The sequence below is a fragment of the Pan paniscus genome, chromosome 3 (genome assembly GCF_029289425.2).
Source record: "Pan paniscus chromosome 3, NHGRI_mPanPan1-v2.0_pri, whole genome shotgun sequence".
In the NCBI taxonomy this organism is placed as follows: Eukaryota; Metazoa; Chordata; class Mammalia; order Primates; family Hominidae; genus Pan; species Pan paniscus.
Genome location: NC_073252.2, coordinates 16,314,670 through 16,331,962, shown reverse-complemented (window position 1 = coordinate 16,331,962; position 17,293 = coordinate 16,314,670). Strand labels below are relative to the sequence as shown.

Below are 17,293 nucleotides of genomic sequence, written 5' to 3'. Positions count from 1 at the left end.
TGTTTATGCCACCACTAGTAATGTGTTGGGTATTTAGAAAATGGAATTGTAAAGGCTATGACATTGCATTTTTAAAAATATATATTTCTCATTACCGTCAAGGTTGACCGTTTTCACATCTGTTTCCTTTCTAAGGGGTTTGTCTGTGAAATGCCTCTGCCTAGCTATGTAGCAGAGTCTTAGTCTTTTTATTATTGATTCCGTGACAGCCTCTCTTCAGATGAAAACCCTTTCCCTAGGCTGTTTACCGTGAATTGGTATTAGGCTATTTGGTTCTAGGGAATTTGTGAGTTTGGGGAGATCTTCCGATCAGAAATAATTATTCAATTCCCTACTTCCATTTTGTAGATGAGAACACAAAGGCCCAGATAGGAGAAGCCTGCTCATTTAAGACCCTGCAGCCAAATGAGAGCTGGTAGGATAACGAAGCCAGAAAGAGGACAAGGGGAATTTTTGCCTGGGAGGTTATCTCAGCACACAAGTGATCCTCCTGCCTCAGCCTCCTGAGTAGCTGGAACTGTAGACGTAAGCCACCATGACCAGCATAATTTATCAAGAATGGTACTGTGATTATGAATCCACATTTTGTTTCTCCAAGGAAAATAGTCTTGCCTAGGAGAATGCTAGGTTCTTAGATCTCATTTAGATGTCTTATTTGGGGCATGCAAGTTTTACTGAGCAATTGCTACAGGTGGACAGCACTGGGTTAGGAGTTACAGGATTTGTGTGGCAGAGAGAACATTTTCTGCTTTAAGGAATGAACAGTCTCTCTAGCAGAGTAGACAAATGTATTTACGTAGAATAAATAGTCCAGGGAACATGTAAGCCAGTGGATCATTAAATGTCACAAGTGAGTTATGAGTTGCAGGGATTTAGTGATGAGGGAAATCAGCTGAGGACCTCACATTTTAACTTTGAGGATAGGGATGATTTTTTCCCCCCCCTGGAACTCGAGTACTGACCATTATAGGGAGGGTTTTGATAGGTGGGGAAATAGCATCAGCAGACCTCAGAGGGGGCATGAACAAAGTATTCTTTGGGAGGTCGGGGATCTGGCTGGATTGAAGGGGTCTCATTTGAAGGGAGACATAATTATAGCAACTCTATTAATTGCTCAATATGTATTGGGCATCTTGCTAAGATTTTCACACATTATTTTTTAATGATGAGTATTATTACCTTCATTTTACAGATGAGAAAATTGAGGCCCAGGGAATTTAAATAATTTGCTAAAGTTACACAGCATTAAGTTTCTGACCTGGAATTTGAACTCAGGATCACTCGATTTATGGTGACCATATATTTGTCATTTAAACCGGCACCTTTTGAGAATAAAAGAGAGCGCTGGTAATGATTATGCTAGAACAGCAGATGTAAACCAGGGCTGTCTGGGCAAATCAAGATATGTGTTTGGTCACTCTGACTCCAAAGCCTGATTTCACTTTGATTTGAATTGGAAGGGTAGGGTTACATTGTGGGTAGCTTTAAAGACAATTGATGGAGGCCATGTAAAAGGGGTTAGATAGACTGATTAACTTGATAGCACTGTATAGAATGGAATGGAGTAGAAGAGAGATGAGAGGCCAAAAGAATAATTAGTGAGTGACTTCATTAAAAGTAGGGTAGATGTGATGGAGATCTGAACTGGATGATGGAATACAAGGGAGGTAAGACGTCTTATAAATTAGTTTGTTTTGTTTTGTTCGAGACAGAGTCTTGCACTGTCACCCAGGCTGGAGTGCAGTGGCACAATCTTGGCTCACTGCAACCTCCACCTCCCAGGTTCAAGCGATTCTCCTGCCTTGGCCTCCCAAGTAACTGGGATGACAAGTGCTCGCCACCACACCTGGCTAACTTTGTATTTTTAGTAGAGTCGGGGTTTCATCATGTTGGCCACACTGGTCTCGATCTCCTGACCTCAAGTGATCTACCAGCGTTGGCCTCCCAGAGTGCTGGGATTATAGGCATGAGCCACTGCGCCGGCCTTATAAATTGTCTATAATGAAAAATTCCACACCTACTCAAAACCAGAAAGATTACAGTGAATCCCCATATGCCAGTGGCCCAGATAAAAAATTATTTGGTTTTATCATATTTGCTTTATTTATCTTTTCCTTGTCTTTTCTTTCCATTTTTCTTTGCTGAAGCATTTAAAGCAAACCCAAACATAACGTCATTTTCCCTCCCACCACAGCGTGCATTTCTAAAGAATATTGACTATCCATAGTGTCATTACCAAATTACCAAAGTTAATAAGAATTCTAATTATTTTATTCTTAAGTATCATCATTAAGTTTAGTGCCCATATTTTCTCAGTTATCTTTTTTACTGTTTCTTTCCTTCCCTTGAATCGGAATCACAACAAGGGAGAAAGAAACTCTTAAACATTGTGGTTTTTCTCCAAAACGGAGTCAAAAATTTTGAGCTTGATAAACGAGGAAAATTAGTTAGCTGGTTAACTGGCAAGTGGAGTTTGGAAAAGGGAAAGTGATTGTAGAGAAAAATAGAAAGAGGTCCAACAACTTTTTTCATTTCAGACTTTTATTTTGAATAACCTCAAACCTGAAAAACATTGCAAAAGTAGTACAGATGAACACCTGCTTATTCTCTACCTGGATTCAACAGTTGTTAATATTTTTCCACACAGTGAAATACTTCAGCATGCACCTCAGGTCATTTTCTTACATAACCACATGCAAATATGACATGCAGGACATTTCGCATTGTTACGACACTTTTGTCTCCCAAACAGTTGATATTTACATTTCTCAAATATTTACATTAATTTTTTTATAGCTTTTATTCAAATTAAATATTTTGTCTGTGGTAGTACATAAATGACATGCCCTTTCACTGTTATCACAGTAGGAGGCTCATGATGTCAATTTGTCTCATTACTGGTGAAATTAACAATGTGGTTAAGGTAGTGTCTTCCAGATTTTTCCATATACTATCCTGTTCCCCAACAATCATTTGCCTAGGGCTTTTAGCATTCATAGGTTATTCTTGCCTTAATAAATCATTTACCGCCAGGCCCTGTGGCTCACACCTGTAATCCCAGCACTTTGGGAAGCTGAAGTAGGCGGATCACTTGAGCCCAAGAGTTTGACACCAACCTAGGCAACACGGCAAAGCCTTGTTTCTAGAAAAAATACAAACATTAGCCAGGCATGTTGGTGTTGTGCACCTGTAGTCCCAGCTACTCAGGAAACTGAGGTGGGAGGATCACCTGAGCCCAGGGAGGTTAAGGCTGCAGTGAGCCGAGATCACACCACTGCACTCCAGCCTGAGTGACCAAGTAAGACTCTGTCTCAAGAAATAAAAAAATAAAGCATTTACTATAGTGCTGTAAAGTGGTGGTGTTCTGTCACTTCTTTTCCATTTATTAGGGGGCATTCTGCTGTGTCGGGAGCATTCTGATACCATGTTGTAGAAATGGGGAAACATGCTTATTTCAGTATCTCCCAAGGACCTGATGGTGATTTTGTGAGTGGCCAGAACAGAGCTCAGGGCTGTGGATTCTGTGGGAGTGCAGTGAGTAAGCCTGGAGACGTGGAGATGTAGAAGCAGTCGGAAAGGCTGGGTACTTCTTCAGTTGCCAAGGAGGCTTGATTTAGCCTGGCATTCTCAGTGGAGGTTCACGAGCGTTCAGGCTCAGCTCTCACAAAGCATTCCTTTTCATCTCCACACTGGCTGCGGGTTTCCAATCCCATAGCTCATAAACAGGCATAGATATAGATCCAACAGAGAAGCTGGTTTGTTTTGTGTTTAGATTGAAAGAAGGTAGCCTTTGGGCATTTCATTCCCTCCCTTTTCATTTGGGGTTTTGTTTTCGGACATTATATAGAACTTTATGTAGGAGAGATTCAAAGCAAATTAGAAGATGTCATGTTTGTATTGGATTCTAGGAAGTTTCTTGGAGGGCTACCGAGTTCTTACACATCCCAGTCTCATTTGGAGTGTCTGACTCTGCTCTCAGCTGCGATGAATAATTGGAAGACTCTGTTAAAATGCCGGGCTCATTAAACCGGGGTCGAAAACCTGGTTCCAGTTTGCTCAGGTGGGAGAAAAACCATTCCGTGTCCAAAGACAGTCTGGGTCTTGACCACCTGACCAGGCAGCCACAGTGGCTCTGCTGTTGGGCACAAAGGGGAAGACACTTTACAGTCTGAACTCACAAAGCACATCCTGATGAGGCCTTACGTGTTCCACTCAACCTGTGGCCAAAACCCCACACTCAGCATCTTGTAGCGTAAAATCAACTCATTCCGTGCTCAGAGAGGGCTTGGCGCACAATAGGTGCCTTCTTCACCTCACAGGATGATGGATATTTAGAGTGGTTAGAGAGTTCACAGCTGATCATTTGTTAATGTTTCCCAGCACTCAAAAGGTTGTTAGTGATAATAATGGCATAACATTTATAGAAGAGGAAACGAAGGCACAGAGTGGCTAAGCCACCTGCCCAAGGCCACACAGCCATTAAATAGCAGGGCTGGAGTTCTCTGCTCCTAACTGCTATGGTAATTGCCTGTCTTTCTTCATCTCCCATCCTGGCATTTTTATTTAAGCAGTGCCAGTTACTTGCATTTCCTTCAGCCTGTCATGTTGTCTCATGTCTGAATAACTTTGAGCATGCTGTTCCCTGTCCCTGGAGTTTTTTCCCTTCACTTAGTAGTTGGATATTTCTACTCTTCTTTTAAGACGCAGCTCACATATTATCTGCTCTAGTAAGTCTTTACTCCTCATAACTCTCCCAACCTAGCCAGCTGATGCTGAGCCTTATATGCCTGCATCTCCCCACACAGCACACCTACTTTATTTTGTTTACTATCTGTTTTCCCAGTAGGCAGTGAGCCTATTAACAGCATGGGTTGCATCTTGTCATCCTTGTATCCTTAGAATGCAGTACAGACTCTGAAATGTATTTGTGCCTATTAAGCATTTTTGGGAATATAGTCTGACCATGCCATTAAATATATGAAGGGATTTCAAAACGTTCATGGAAAATATGTATATGGAAAAAACTATGCATGGATTTCAAAATTTTTTTGCATCAAAATAAACTTATATTAACTTCTTCTAAGATATCTGAATAGGTACTAGTTTGGTTCACTAAGAAGGATAAGACATCAGTTTTAAAATAGCCTGGATTAGGCTGGGCATGGTGGCTCACACCTATAATCTCAGCACTTTGGGAGGCCGAGGTGGGGAAATCACTTGAGCCCAGGAGTTCGAGACCACCCTGGGCAACATGACGAAATCTCATCTCTTCAGAAAATACAAAAATTAGCTGGATGTGGTGGCACATGACGGTAGTCCCAGCTACTCAGGAGGCTGAGGCGGGAGAATCACCTGAGTCCAGGAGATCATGTATGCAGTGAGCCATGATCGTGCCACTGCACTCCAGCACGGGCAACAGACTGAGACCCTGTCTCAAAGAAAACAAAAACCAAACAAACACCCTGTATCAGTGCAACATGAATTCTAAAACTGAAGCAAGAACAAACATCAGTTTTTGTGTGTGTGTGTGTGTGTGTGTGTGTGGTTTTTTTTGAGACAGTCTTGCTCTGTCACCCAGGCTGGAGTTCAGTGGCATGATCTCGGCTCACTGCAACCTCTGACTCCCGGGTTCAAGGGATTCTCCTGCCTCAGCCTCCCGAGTAGCTGGGATTATAGGTGCCCACCACCGCGCCTGGCTAATTTTTGTATTTTTAGTAGAGACGGGGTTTAACCATGTTGACCAGGCTGGTCTCGAACTCCTGACCTCGTGATCTGCCCACCTTGGCCTCTCAAAGTGCTGGGATTACAAGTGTGAGCCACCGCGCCCTGCCCAAACATCAAATTTATGGTGAAGCTTGGGTGGAAGAATAGTGAAATAATGGATGCTTTACACATATTGTGTGGGGACAATGCCTCAAAGAAATCACAGTTTGCAAATGGGTAACTCATTTTAAGAAGGAATGAGACAATGCTGAAGCTGAAGCCTGCAGTGGCAGACCATCCACATCAATTTACAAGAAAAAATTCATCATCTTGTTCATGTCCTATTGAATATAATAATAAACTATATATACATATCTTATATATATATATATATAAATTTAAGGAGATCAGAGCCCTCTTATTCAGTACAGTTATGACTGGTAGTTGGTAAGTTTCTTATGACAAACACTACATGCTGAAATACTGTAAAAATGGTTCTAGGTCACATATCCTACATAAGAATATGGTGAGATCTGGTTTACAGGAACCAGCATTTTTAACTTTGTTTTGTCAAGAAGTGCGTATTTCTTATTTGTGGGTGGGGGAAGAGGGAGATAGAGTACCAGATTAATAAAATTATTTTATTTTAAACATTTAATTAAAACAAATTTACGTGAGCTCAAACTATATATAAGGAAAATCATTTCCCCTTCACAACTGCTTCTAATCATACTGCCTGTCCTGGGGAAGCCATTGTTGACAGCTGAGCCTTTTTCCATGTAGAACAAAACAGGGTTTGGCTGATTCACATTCTCACAGCAGTGTTTGTGATCTCACATGGACCTCCACACAGACCAAAAAATGTGATTCAAATAACATTCCTTTCAAAGGTCCTCCCAGTAATCCTTCCCCCAGGAACAGCAGGGACAAAGGCTGTAAATGGAATTATGCTTTCCAGGAATGTCTTAGGGAAAGAAATGCCGTCGGAATCCACAAATATTTTGGCAGTGGTCCTTAACCCCCACTCTCTGGATTCGCCGGGGCGGCAGCACAGGACCCCGGCCCATGGCCCATCGCACTGTGGGGGAGCCCCAGCCCAGCCGCCCCATCATCAGGGTGGCTGCACTGCAATGGTCAGGATATCAGGCTCCAGGAGATCCCTGGAGCGTCCCTTCACCCTGTGCAACCTGAGTACTCGCTTCCTCTAAAGGAACTGGAAATGATAATCTTCCCAGTTACGGGCTGGGCTGTACCACATGCTACATCCAGGTAAAGTAAAATCACAGTCCACACGTGGCTGTGAGCACATGGCTGCCAGGAAGCTACACAGGCCAGACTGGTCCAGATGTTTTCACAGGAATAGCTTCCCGGGCAGCATGTTTTCTGAGCTCCTTACTTGCAGAGTGAGTTCGTGCCACCATTAATTCTAGTAAAAGCCAACGTGTGTCAGTCCTGCAGGGAGAAGCCACTCCAGTCAGTTAAAGGAGAGGAACTGATATAGGAAAAAAGTACCCTAAAGGTGTTCAACTTGCATTTTAAATAAAAAAAAGGGAGACCTCCCTCTCCAGGGTACTTTGTTATATTTGTGGAGGCACCGGGGATACATTTGATACGTCTAATAAATACGGCTTGGCTTCTAAAAGTCTGAAGCTTCAATCCTTTTATCAAAAACCAAACTGAACAGTTTAGTCATGTGGATGTGAGGATTTGAAGGGTTTAACGAAAGTGCTCTGAGAAACTGAAAAGTACAGCCCTGTTGTAGCAGAAAATGGTTTTTCAATGCATATCACTCAGGTACTAAATTCAGACAGGCGCAGCTCAGCCACAGCATAAGGAAATAGGCTCAGTCAGGAAATTTGGTGAACTCCAGGACCCGAGGCCATCGTACTGTTTGGGTCCCCCCAGAATCACTTATTTGGTCTCAGTTTCACCCATACCAGCCATGGGAAAATGTGAGCCCAGGAGTGGACAGATTGTGTTCACTTCATTATAAATAATGAACACATTTAACCAAATGGGAGTGCTGGAAGGTGGAGTTGATAAGTATATTTTTCAGAGAAGCCACACTTAACCCTTCAAGTGACAAACTTCTTTGGCTCTAGTATTTTCCATGGAAGTCTTTTCAAAAGGCATTTATTTGAACTCAGGCCTTTGAATTGAGTGCACACCAAATATAAATCAACTTTTTAAAGGGGATGGTTAAGGATCCGCATTCAAGATCCTTGTCCTCAGAGACTATGTGTGGCCTCTTGCCCTTGTGCTCACTGGGCCCCGATTGCTGCCCTTTGCTTGGTAGGGGGCTCAGGTTGTCGGCAGTTGTCATTAATGATAGTTCCTCTACCTGCTCTGAAACACAGCTGCTCAGAGATGTTCCGCTCCAGCACCTATGAGGTATAACCATCCAGCAGGAGCAATAGCTGGCTGGGGTGGAGTTAGGCCAGGCTATAGTAGATGATGACATAAACAAACCTTAATCTAGTGTTGCTGCTAAAAGTATTTTATAGATGTTGTTAACATCTACAACTAGTTTAACGAAACTAATTGTAACAAAACTAATTGTGATGAAACTAATTGCAACCTTTAAATGAAAGGCAGTACCGGCCGGACACTGTAAGTACCTGCCGGGCATGGTGGCTCAAACCTGTAATTCCAGCACTTTGGGAGGCTGAGGCAGGCAGATCACTTGAAGTCAGGAGTTCTAGACTAGCCTGGCTAACATGGTGAAATCCCATCCCTACTGAAAATACAAAAATCAGCCAGGTGTGGTGGCATGCACCTGTAATCCCAGTTACTTGGGAGGCTGAGGCAGGAGAATCCCTTGAATCCAGGAGGCAGAGGTTACAGTGAGCTGAGATTGCCCCACTGTACTCCAGCCTGGGCGACAGAGACTCTCTCTCAAAAAAAAAGAAAGGCAGTACCCTTGATAAAGTGGGTGGGCCTCATCCAATCAGTTGAAAGGCCTCAAGAGGAAAAACTGAGGTTTCCTGAGGAGGAAGAAATCCTGCCTCAAGACTGTAGTGTCCACTCCTACCTGAGTTTACAGCCTGCCAGCCTGTTCTACAGATCTCAGACTTGCGAGGTCCCACAATTCCTTAGAATAAGTCTCTGAATATCTATATTACTGTCTCCTATTGGCTCTGTCTCTCTAGGGAACCATGACAGACACAGGCAGTTATTCCCAGTGTTTGGGAATGAGGGTGGGAAGGAGTGCGTGGTTGGATGAGGGCCTAGCCCTCTGCCTATTCTAGTCACTGAAGAATCAAATGAGCAAGGTCACCTGTGTCTTGAGGCAGAGTCTGTGATGACTGAGTGCTGTCTCTGAAGTACCCACTCTGTGTAGACAGTGTGATTCCGTGAGTCGATGGGGTCATTCTTGTCTCCCTCGAGCTTGTGATTTGGAGCTGAAGTGACTGGCTTTGCACCAGATGAGAGGCAAATGCATGTGTATTTGTATGTCTTAAATAAGTTAAAATAAAATATCTAAGGGTTGTTTTCCTTCTTTTTCTTTTCCGATCAACCTAACAGAAGTGATTATATCTCCTACGCTGATTCAATGTAGATTTAAACATTTTCAGGTAATGAATTGGCTCCTTAAACATTGTTTTCCTTGATGAAAGGTAAATTGAGTCAAGCTATGCAAATAACTAGACATTTCTGAATTTGTTTAAAGTCATGAGGTATTTTCCTATCTAAAGAAGACAAATTTTCATTTTGGAAAATGGAATCAGGAAGTTCTAAAGCATAAAAACAAAACCCAGCGGGCCTAGCCCAATGAGGGAAGACAAGACTCAGAGGGAGAGTTACCTCTGTTTGTAATTTAAGATCCCTTCCATATGGGAACCCTGGAGAAAGTGCTGGTGGCCACATATAAACCATGTAAATGTTTATATTTTCACCAACTGGCTCTGCCTCTTGAGTTAAATCTGCATTCTTCTCCAGAAAGGGCAGGCTGGACCCAGAAGCTGGTGCTCCCAGCTCATTTTACCAGCCATTTGTACTCATAACTCTTGGAGATTCTACCGAGATCTTAAGCCAACTTAGCCTTGACCCCTATCTGATGCACTCTTCCCAGGATAACACTGTTACCTGAGAACATTTTCCTTAAGTATTTTGGCAGTAGAGACTTGTTTGAATTGGTGGTTTAAACTGGTTATGAACATGTGTTTTGTAGATCAGGACAATTCAGTTGGTAGGCTTATTGGATGTGTCTCAGGCCTGGGATGACTCTCCAAGCTTTGTAGACCATGAATGAGAAGCAGGCGGGAAGAGTGATTCATCTGAGCTATGCTCCACTGTATTTGCTCATGATTTTTATGAGTGCAAGTACCTTTTCATGCATTCTCTTTTATGAATACAGGAATTCATATATTTCAGTGAAGATGTCTTAAAAATCTCAGTGTATGTGGGTGCTGGTCTATAAGCTTCAGTGAGTCTCTGCATGTGTCATGTGTATGTTTACTTTCTGCTGAAAAAAAAGTTTTGTTTTGTTTTTTCTCATTCTTTGTTTAGTCAAAGCTGACAGGATAGGCTACTGGTAGAGGAGGCACGTAGCTAGAAAATGTTGGGGGTCTTAATTCGGTAAGGTGTGTTTTATTAGGGTAAGTAACACCCTTTGCTAAGAGAAACAAGCCCAAATCTCAGTACAAAATGTTTGTGGTTCACTGCTCAGTCCAACATAGAGGCTGCCGTGAGTTGGGTGGTGTGGTCTGGGGACTGCGGCTCGCTCTACCTAATGGTTCTGCCAGCCACTTGGGCTTCGGAATTCTCCACTGGATCCTCTGTATTTGGCTGAGAGAAGAATAAAGAGGGCAAACATGCAGGGTCTTTTGGGAGGTTTCAGAGGCCAGGCCTGGAAGTGGTGTGCGTGTATGTCCATCTGTGTTCCGCTGGCCAGAACTCAAGTCCCCTGGTCCCTCTTAGCTGCAAAAGAGCTGGGGAACAGAGTCGGGCTGTGGGTCAAGGAGGAAGAGGCAACACACAGATGGCACGGGACACTTTCATTCTGTGCCACTTGCTGAGGGCCGGCAGGGAAGAGTGGAGTGTTGAAGGCCGTGGGATCCCAGAGTAGAGGTGGGAGAGGCTAACATGTCTCTTAGCATCTGTAGTGCTCCGTAGATTATATACCAGGCACTGCGCTGGACACTTTTCTTGGGGCAAGATGCCTCTCGATCTTCCATAGCCTGTGTACTGCCAGCACAGCCAGAGACTTACCACTTTTTGAACCGTGTAGATTTGTGTTTTTTCTGGGCTTGTCAGTTCTACTTGGTTTGCCTACTTCCCCCTGTCCCCTCAGGAATTTTGTCTAGATAGGGGCAAGTTGTGAAATTTATTTGGAAGTGCCTGCAGAAAGTCTTATATGCCTGGAAAGAAACAATTATAGTTGCATTTTAATTAGTATTTAATTTACAGAAATGATGCATGTACAAACCTAGTTTCTGCAAGTCTCTAAATTGAATATTATTTTATTCTGTGTCTTTTTGGAAAATATGAATAATCTCTTTCACTTGAACAGTGTTGTTTTAATGTATGGGTTAACATATTAAATCCTTCTTAGCACAGAGCCACGTGCGAGACCCCCTGAACTATGTGTGTTTAAGATGGGGCCACCAAAGGCAAAAGAGGGACCCTGTGGTCTCTCCGCAGAGAGGCACTTAACACTATTTATGCTCTTAATTAATCACATTTCTAAGTAAACACAAGTGCCCAAGCAAGCTGACTTACAGACACTATCAGCAAAATCTTTCCAAGAGCACTTAAGCTTGGCACAAATCTGATAAATCTACTGCAAACAACAGGGGATTTTAAGTTCTCTATTCATTTTACAAGAGAACATTATAGGGATGGAATTTCACTAGGCCCAGCTTGGGCCAGAATCTACATATGTATTCAGAGAAGCCAGTTTGGGAACAGAAATATCTTAGTCAAAGATGAGTTTTGACTCACATAAAGACGACGGATCTGTTATAATATATGGGTCCTGCACAAGGCACGTTTCTTATTTTAGCTTACTTCCGTGGCTCAGACATCACAAAACTCATAAATCGCACACATACGCACGCAGCCTGTTGGAGAAGCTCCTGCTGCATGTCCTGTTGAAGTGTAGTGAGAAAGTGCAAGAGAATCCCACGAAGCTAAGACATCCTGCCAGCGCTGTCCCCTGACCTGGGGGGGTGTGTGAGAGGGAGACAGACAGAGAGGTCCTGAGTTCCAGAACTCGTTTCTGCAGACTTGGCTGCTGGCCACAGAAGGTCCATACTGAAGTTCACAGGGCTGCTCACTCCCAGGCCACACACCCTGGAGAGGCTGGCAGTCAGAGCTATGGACAGAGCAATGGATGGAGAGGCGCAGAACCACATCCCAGACAGCGTCATGGGGCAACCCGTGTGCTCTCAAGAGCAGGCTCCCCTTGTTTTCTGTACTTTTGGGCTACAGTACGTATCCCTGCCACCTTCTCAGCACGTGCAGTCCAGAAAAATATCCATTCAAAGTGGGGCTCCCGTGATGCTGCCAGGGCTGGTTCTTATGTGGGGCTTCAATTCTCAGTCTCTTGCCTTGCGCTTGGAGGACTGTGGCAGTGACTCCAGACCAGCGTCCTTTCCAGCAGGGGCCTGGTGAAGGGCGGTGTTAGTGAGCATTTCTCCCCCGAAAAAGCCAAGGCTTAGCTGGGTGTGGTGTGCATGCCTGTGGTCCCAGCTACTCTGGAGGCTGAGGCCAGGAGTTTGAGGCTGCAGTGAGCTATGATGGCACCACTGCACTCCAGCCTGGGTGACAGAATGAGATCCCATCTCTATGAAACAAACAAAACAAACAAAAAGCAAGAAAAGCCAAGACTTGAGTCTGTTGAGTCTGTCTCTCACTGGCTGAAGCTGGATTATCTGTTGACTCCTAAACCAAGTTATAGGGGTTGGGCGGATATGTTACTTGGCTCAGACCAGAAGGTCTCACTCACACACTGTGGGTCTCAGATCCGCTTTAACTCTTAAAAATTATTCAGGGCCCCAGAGAGATTTTGTTTATCAATATTTATCATATTTGAAGATAAAATGGAGAACACCTTAACGTATATTTGTCAATTCATTTAAAAAGAACGATAATAAACCCTTTCCATAAATAACTTAATTTTGTTAAAAATAACTGTAGTTTCCAGAAGCAAAAATCATGAGAAGAGTGGCATTGGTTTTTGCATTTTTGCAAATCTCTTGAACATCTGGCTTAGTGCAAGTCAGCTGGATTTTCATATCTGTATCTGGGTTGGTCCTGTTGAGGTACTGGGTGTTAGCTCCGTTGATGTATAGGGTGAACGTCTGCTCTCACTGAGATAGGTAGTTGTAAAAGAGAGCAGTACTTTAGTAGTCTTTTCAGATAATTGTGGGTATTTTTCTTTAATACCACACTAAAACTGTGCAAGTGCTAGTTTTTAAAGGTTATTTGCAATGTGGAATCTGGAACCATGTGAATTAATTTTTTATAGTTTGATCTATTAACAGCCACTGGTCTGTCTTCCACTGTATTTATTTATTTAAAAAATTTAAATTTGTATACATTTATGGGGTACAAGTGTAATTTTGTGATGTGGATAGAGCACATAGTCGTGAAGTCAGGGCTTCTAGAGTATCCATCACCTGAATAACTTACACCGTACCCATTAAGTAATTGTTAATCATCTACCCTCCTCCCACCTCCTTGTCTTCCACTTTGAATGGATCTTTTTCCACGCAGGATTTTGTGACATGATGCATGAATCTTTTGGAAAATATTCGTTCACTGAGTTTTGCACATCTCCCAAATGTGGACATATTTCATTTTATAGTATCAAAAATTCTTTAATATCCTTACTGATCACGTTAGAAAGGCATAAGTATTGGAATGCTGTCAAGCTCATGGTGGTGGATACGCACTTTGCAAAATTCTGATTTTTGCTTGAAAGCTCTAATTTTATCATTGGCAACAAATCCTGTCAGTGGCTTCTTAAACTTGCAAGCTCCACTTCTTTCATTTCAGAGAAAATGCTGGCCAGGCACGGTGGCTCACGCCTGTAACCCCAGTGCTTTGGGAGGCCAAGGTGTGAGGATCGTTTGAAGCCAGGGGTTTAAGACTAGCCTGGGCAACATTGTGAGACACCATCTCTACAAAAAAGCAAATTAAAAAGTTATCTGTGCATGGTGGCGTGCACTTGTAGTCCTAGCTATGCAGGAGGCTGAGGGGAGAGGGGAGGATAACTTGAGTCCAGGAGTTCGAGCCTGCAGTGAACCACGATTAAGGGCTGAGATTGGGTATATCTAAGTCTGAATAGTCACAATTTGTCTCTCAGCCTTTCTTATTTTTATTTATTTATTTATTTATTTATTTATTTATTTATTTATTTATTTGAGGCAGGGTCTCGATCTGTCACCCGAGCTGGAGTGCAGTGGCATAACTGTGGCTTAGTTGAACTCCTGGGCTCAAATGATCCTTCTACTTCAGCCTCCCACTACAGGTGCATGCCCCCACAGTTGACTAATGTGGGGTCTCACTATGTTACCCAGTTGCCCAGGCTGGTCTCAAACTCCTGGGCACAAGCAATCCTCTGTCCTTGGCCTCCCACAGTGCTAGGATGACAGGTGTGAGCCACCGTGCCTGGCCATCAACTTTTCTTCCAAGTAAAGATGGTGTTCCATGAAAACTGTGGCTAGTTGAGCTCACAACTTAAAACACTTGCACAAATGCTTTTTGCACATTATACTTTGATGTATATGAAAGAGCTTTATGTGTAGTTACCATTTTTTTTTACACAGGATAATAAAAAGAGCTGTACTCATAGGTTGAAATTTAATAAAAATAATTTTTAATGCTTTATCAAGAGCCTTCTTAAGTGTAACTGACTATTGAACATGAATGCCTGATGGCAAAGAATATAATGAGTATCAGCTGCAACCTTGATTTGTGCCAAATCACCTGCATTCTTATCTACCACCGCCTTTGCACCGTAGTGCAAATGTCAACACAACAAAAAAAGCAATTAACATCTTGTGTTTCGACCTCATGGACACCCTGAACATATCCTGGGGATTCCCACAGCCCATGCTTGGAGACCTGCTGGTTCAGACCCGTGAGGATCTACCTTTGAGGTGCTGGGCTCACGGCTTCCCCAGTCCACGTGGCCTGAGAGGATGGAAGAAGCAGTTCCCCAAAAGAAATCCAAAGTTTTTCATTTTGTTTTTGTTTGTTTGCTTTGTTTTGTAAGGGAAAAAAAAAGTGAATGGATATTGAATGGCCAAAATAACAATCTTCCACACTGCACTTACCATGGATACTGTTCTGTAATCTGCATGCTCTAAATTCCTTCGTATAACAATAGCAGGTATATACTATGTGCCCACTGTGTGCCAGGCCCAGTGCTGTTTTATTTATAAATGTCGTCTCACGTCACCCTAAGTGGTCCTTTGAGAGTAGGGACATCTTATTTTGCACATGAGCATGTTCGCAGCAGTTATTCACCGAAGATTAGACACCCAGTTAAGTGGCGGAGCTTGGATTCCCTTCTACCTCGTTACTAGATCAAGATCCCAAATTGCAACATATTATGCTGTGCAGCTAAGTATATTTTAATAAATAGATGATTTCTCAGTTTTTAAATCAACAGTAGACTCTTTCATTCAATGAAATTTTAAACAATGAAATTTTAAAGCCTGATCTGTAAAACAGACCAAAGCAATGCTGACTGGTTGAAGGGGGAGGTAGCCTGTGTTGTCGGAAGGGGATTAGACAGCCTCAGTGTCCCTCTGGTCCTTGGGCAGCCCCCGAGGTACTGTGAAGAAACTATTGGGGTTCCCTGGGTACATATCAGTTTGAAAATCTCTGTTCCTGCAGCATAATCTTTAAACATCAGCCCATATCTCTTGAGTTGTAGAGGAGAAAAGTTGTTTTGCAGAAAGCCTTGTGGGAAAGTGGCTTGCTTTGTTTTCCTGTATGTTAATCTGAACTTTTTTGCATCAAAAAAGGAGTTGATGTAGGGTTTCGTTTGCCCCCCCCGTTAGTACATTTCAGGCGTGATGGATATAGCGATAGCACTGCAGAAGCTCCTTCCTGGGGTGAGAGAGAGTGTACAGGTGGCGGGAAGGCACCCGCACAGGAGAAGGAAGACCTGAGCCTTGGTCTGGCCTCCTCACGAATCACTATGTCACCCTCTCTGTCCATGTCTCAGTTGTCTCATATCATTCTTAGATGGCTGCTCAGGGTTAAGAGGTGGCTCTTAATCTTTTTTGGTCCCAGGCCTATGTGAGAATTTGCAAATACTCTAAATGAGTATTTATGGAAAAGTTCCAGTTTGCATTGCATAGGTTTTTATGCACTGCTTGGAGACAGGAAGAGAAGGATTTCCCATGTTAAGAACTCGAGTTGGGTTAATTTTTTTTTTTTTTTTTGACGGAGTCTGGAGTGCAGTGGCACGATTTCGGCTCACTGCAACCTCCACCTCCTGGGTTCAAGTGATCCTCCCATCTCAGCCTCCCAAGTAGCTGGGATTACAGGCATGAGCCACCACGCCTGGCTAATTTTTGTATTTTTAGTAGAGACGGAGTTTCACCATGTTGAGCAGGCTGGTCTTGAACTCCTGGCCTCGGGTGATCCGCCTGCCTCTGTGTCCCAAAGTGCTGGGATTACAGGTGTGAGCCACGGCGTCCTGCTGGGTTGAGTTAATTTTAAGATTCCTGTCATCCATTCCTTTGTAAAATATTAATATCAGGCAAATGTGGAATTATTGAACAATAAATTTCATTTGTGTTTCCAGATAATTAAGAATTAGCAATTTCAGCCAAATTTTTATAAATGATTATTAATAAGCTGTATGCGGTTTGCTGGTAAATATTAAGGTGTATTATGATAAATTACTAACTTAAAAATGACAACTCTCTAATTCTGTCACTGACAAAATAGTAAATCAGAAGTATTTGTCTTCTATTCTTGGCTTCTGGCTAGAGGTCATTAATTATTTACCTACATTAAGAAATAAGAATAAAATTATAAGAATAATAGAAATATAGGTATAATAATTTTTAAGCATATAAAGATCTTTTTCTAAATATGCATTTTATAATTTTACTGAAAAGATAATATTGCTATTTTGTGGCTTTTTTTCCAGATACTTTGAGAAAAGTCATACAGAAGGCATATGAATCCAAAATTGATTATGACAAGGTAATTTTTCATTGGTGTATTTATTATTAAAAATACGAAGTATGAGAAAAATTTTGGCTGACTTGAAAGTAAATCTTTAAATAACCAGTTATTCAATCTGCAATTTTAGTAACCTTTTTTGACTAAGAACTTTCATGGAATATTGAACCACCTTTCAAATCCCATTTGAACCATAGCAGAAAGTTCAAAAGTGGCATTTGAAGAAAACCTTTCAAGTTGTATGTTACTTAAAAATTAAAAACTAAGGCCGGGTGTGGTGGCTTACGCCTGTAATCCCAGCACTTTGGTAGGCTGAGGCGGGCAGATCACCAGGTCAGGAGTTCGAGACCAGCCTGGCCAATATGGTGAAACTCCGTCCCTACTAAAAATACAAAAATTAGCCGGGCGTGGTGGCACTCGCCTGTAGTCCCAGGTA

General features: G+C 42.5%; 1 protein-coding gene across 34 annotated transcripts in view; it reads left to right on the top strand.

Moving 5' to 3' along the window:
• The window catches only part of PROM1 (prominin 1), a 143,493-nt gene that overhangs the window by 58,083 nt on the left and 68,117 nt on the right, over nucleotides 1–17,293 (top strand). For all 34 annotated transcript variants that reach the window (XM_055111209.2, XM_055111229.2, XM_055111222.2 and 31 more), the window contains one exon: nucleotides 16,823–16,878. In XM_055111209.2, the coding sequence (XP_054967184.2) occupies nucleotides 16,823–16,878 (56 nt within the window). The remainder of the gene's footprint in view (nucleotides 1–16,822; nucleotides 16,879–17,293) is intronic.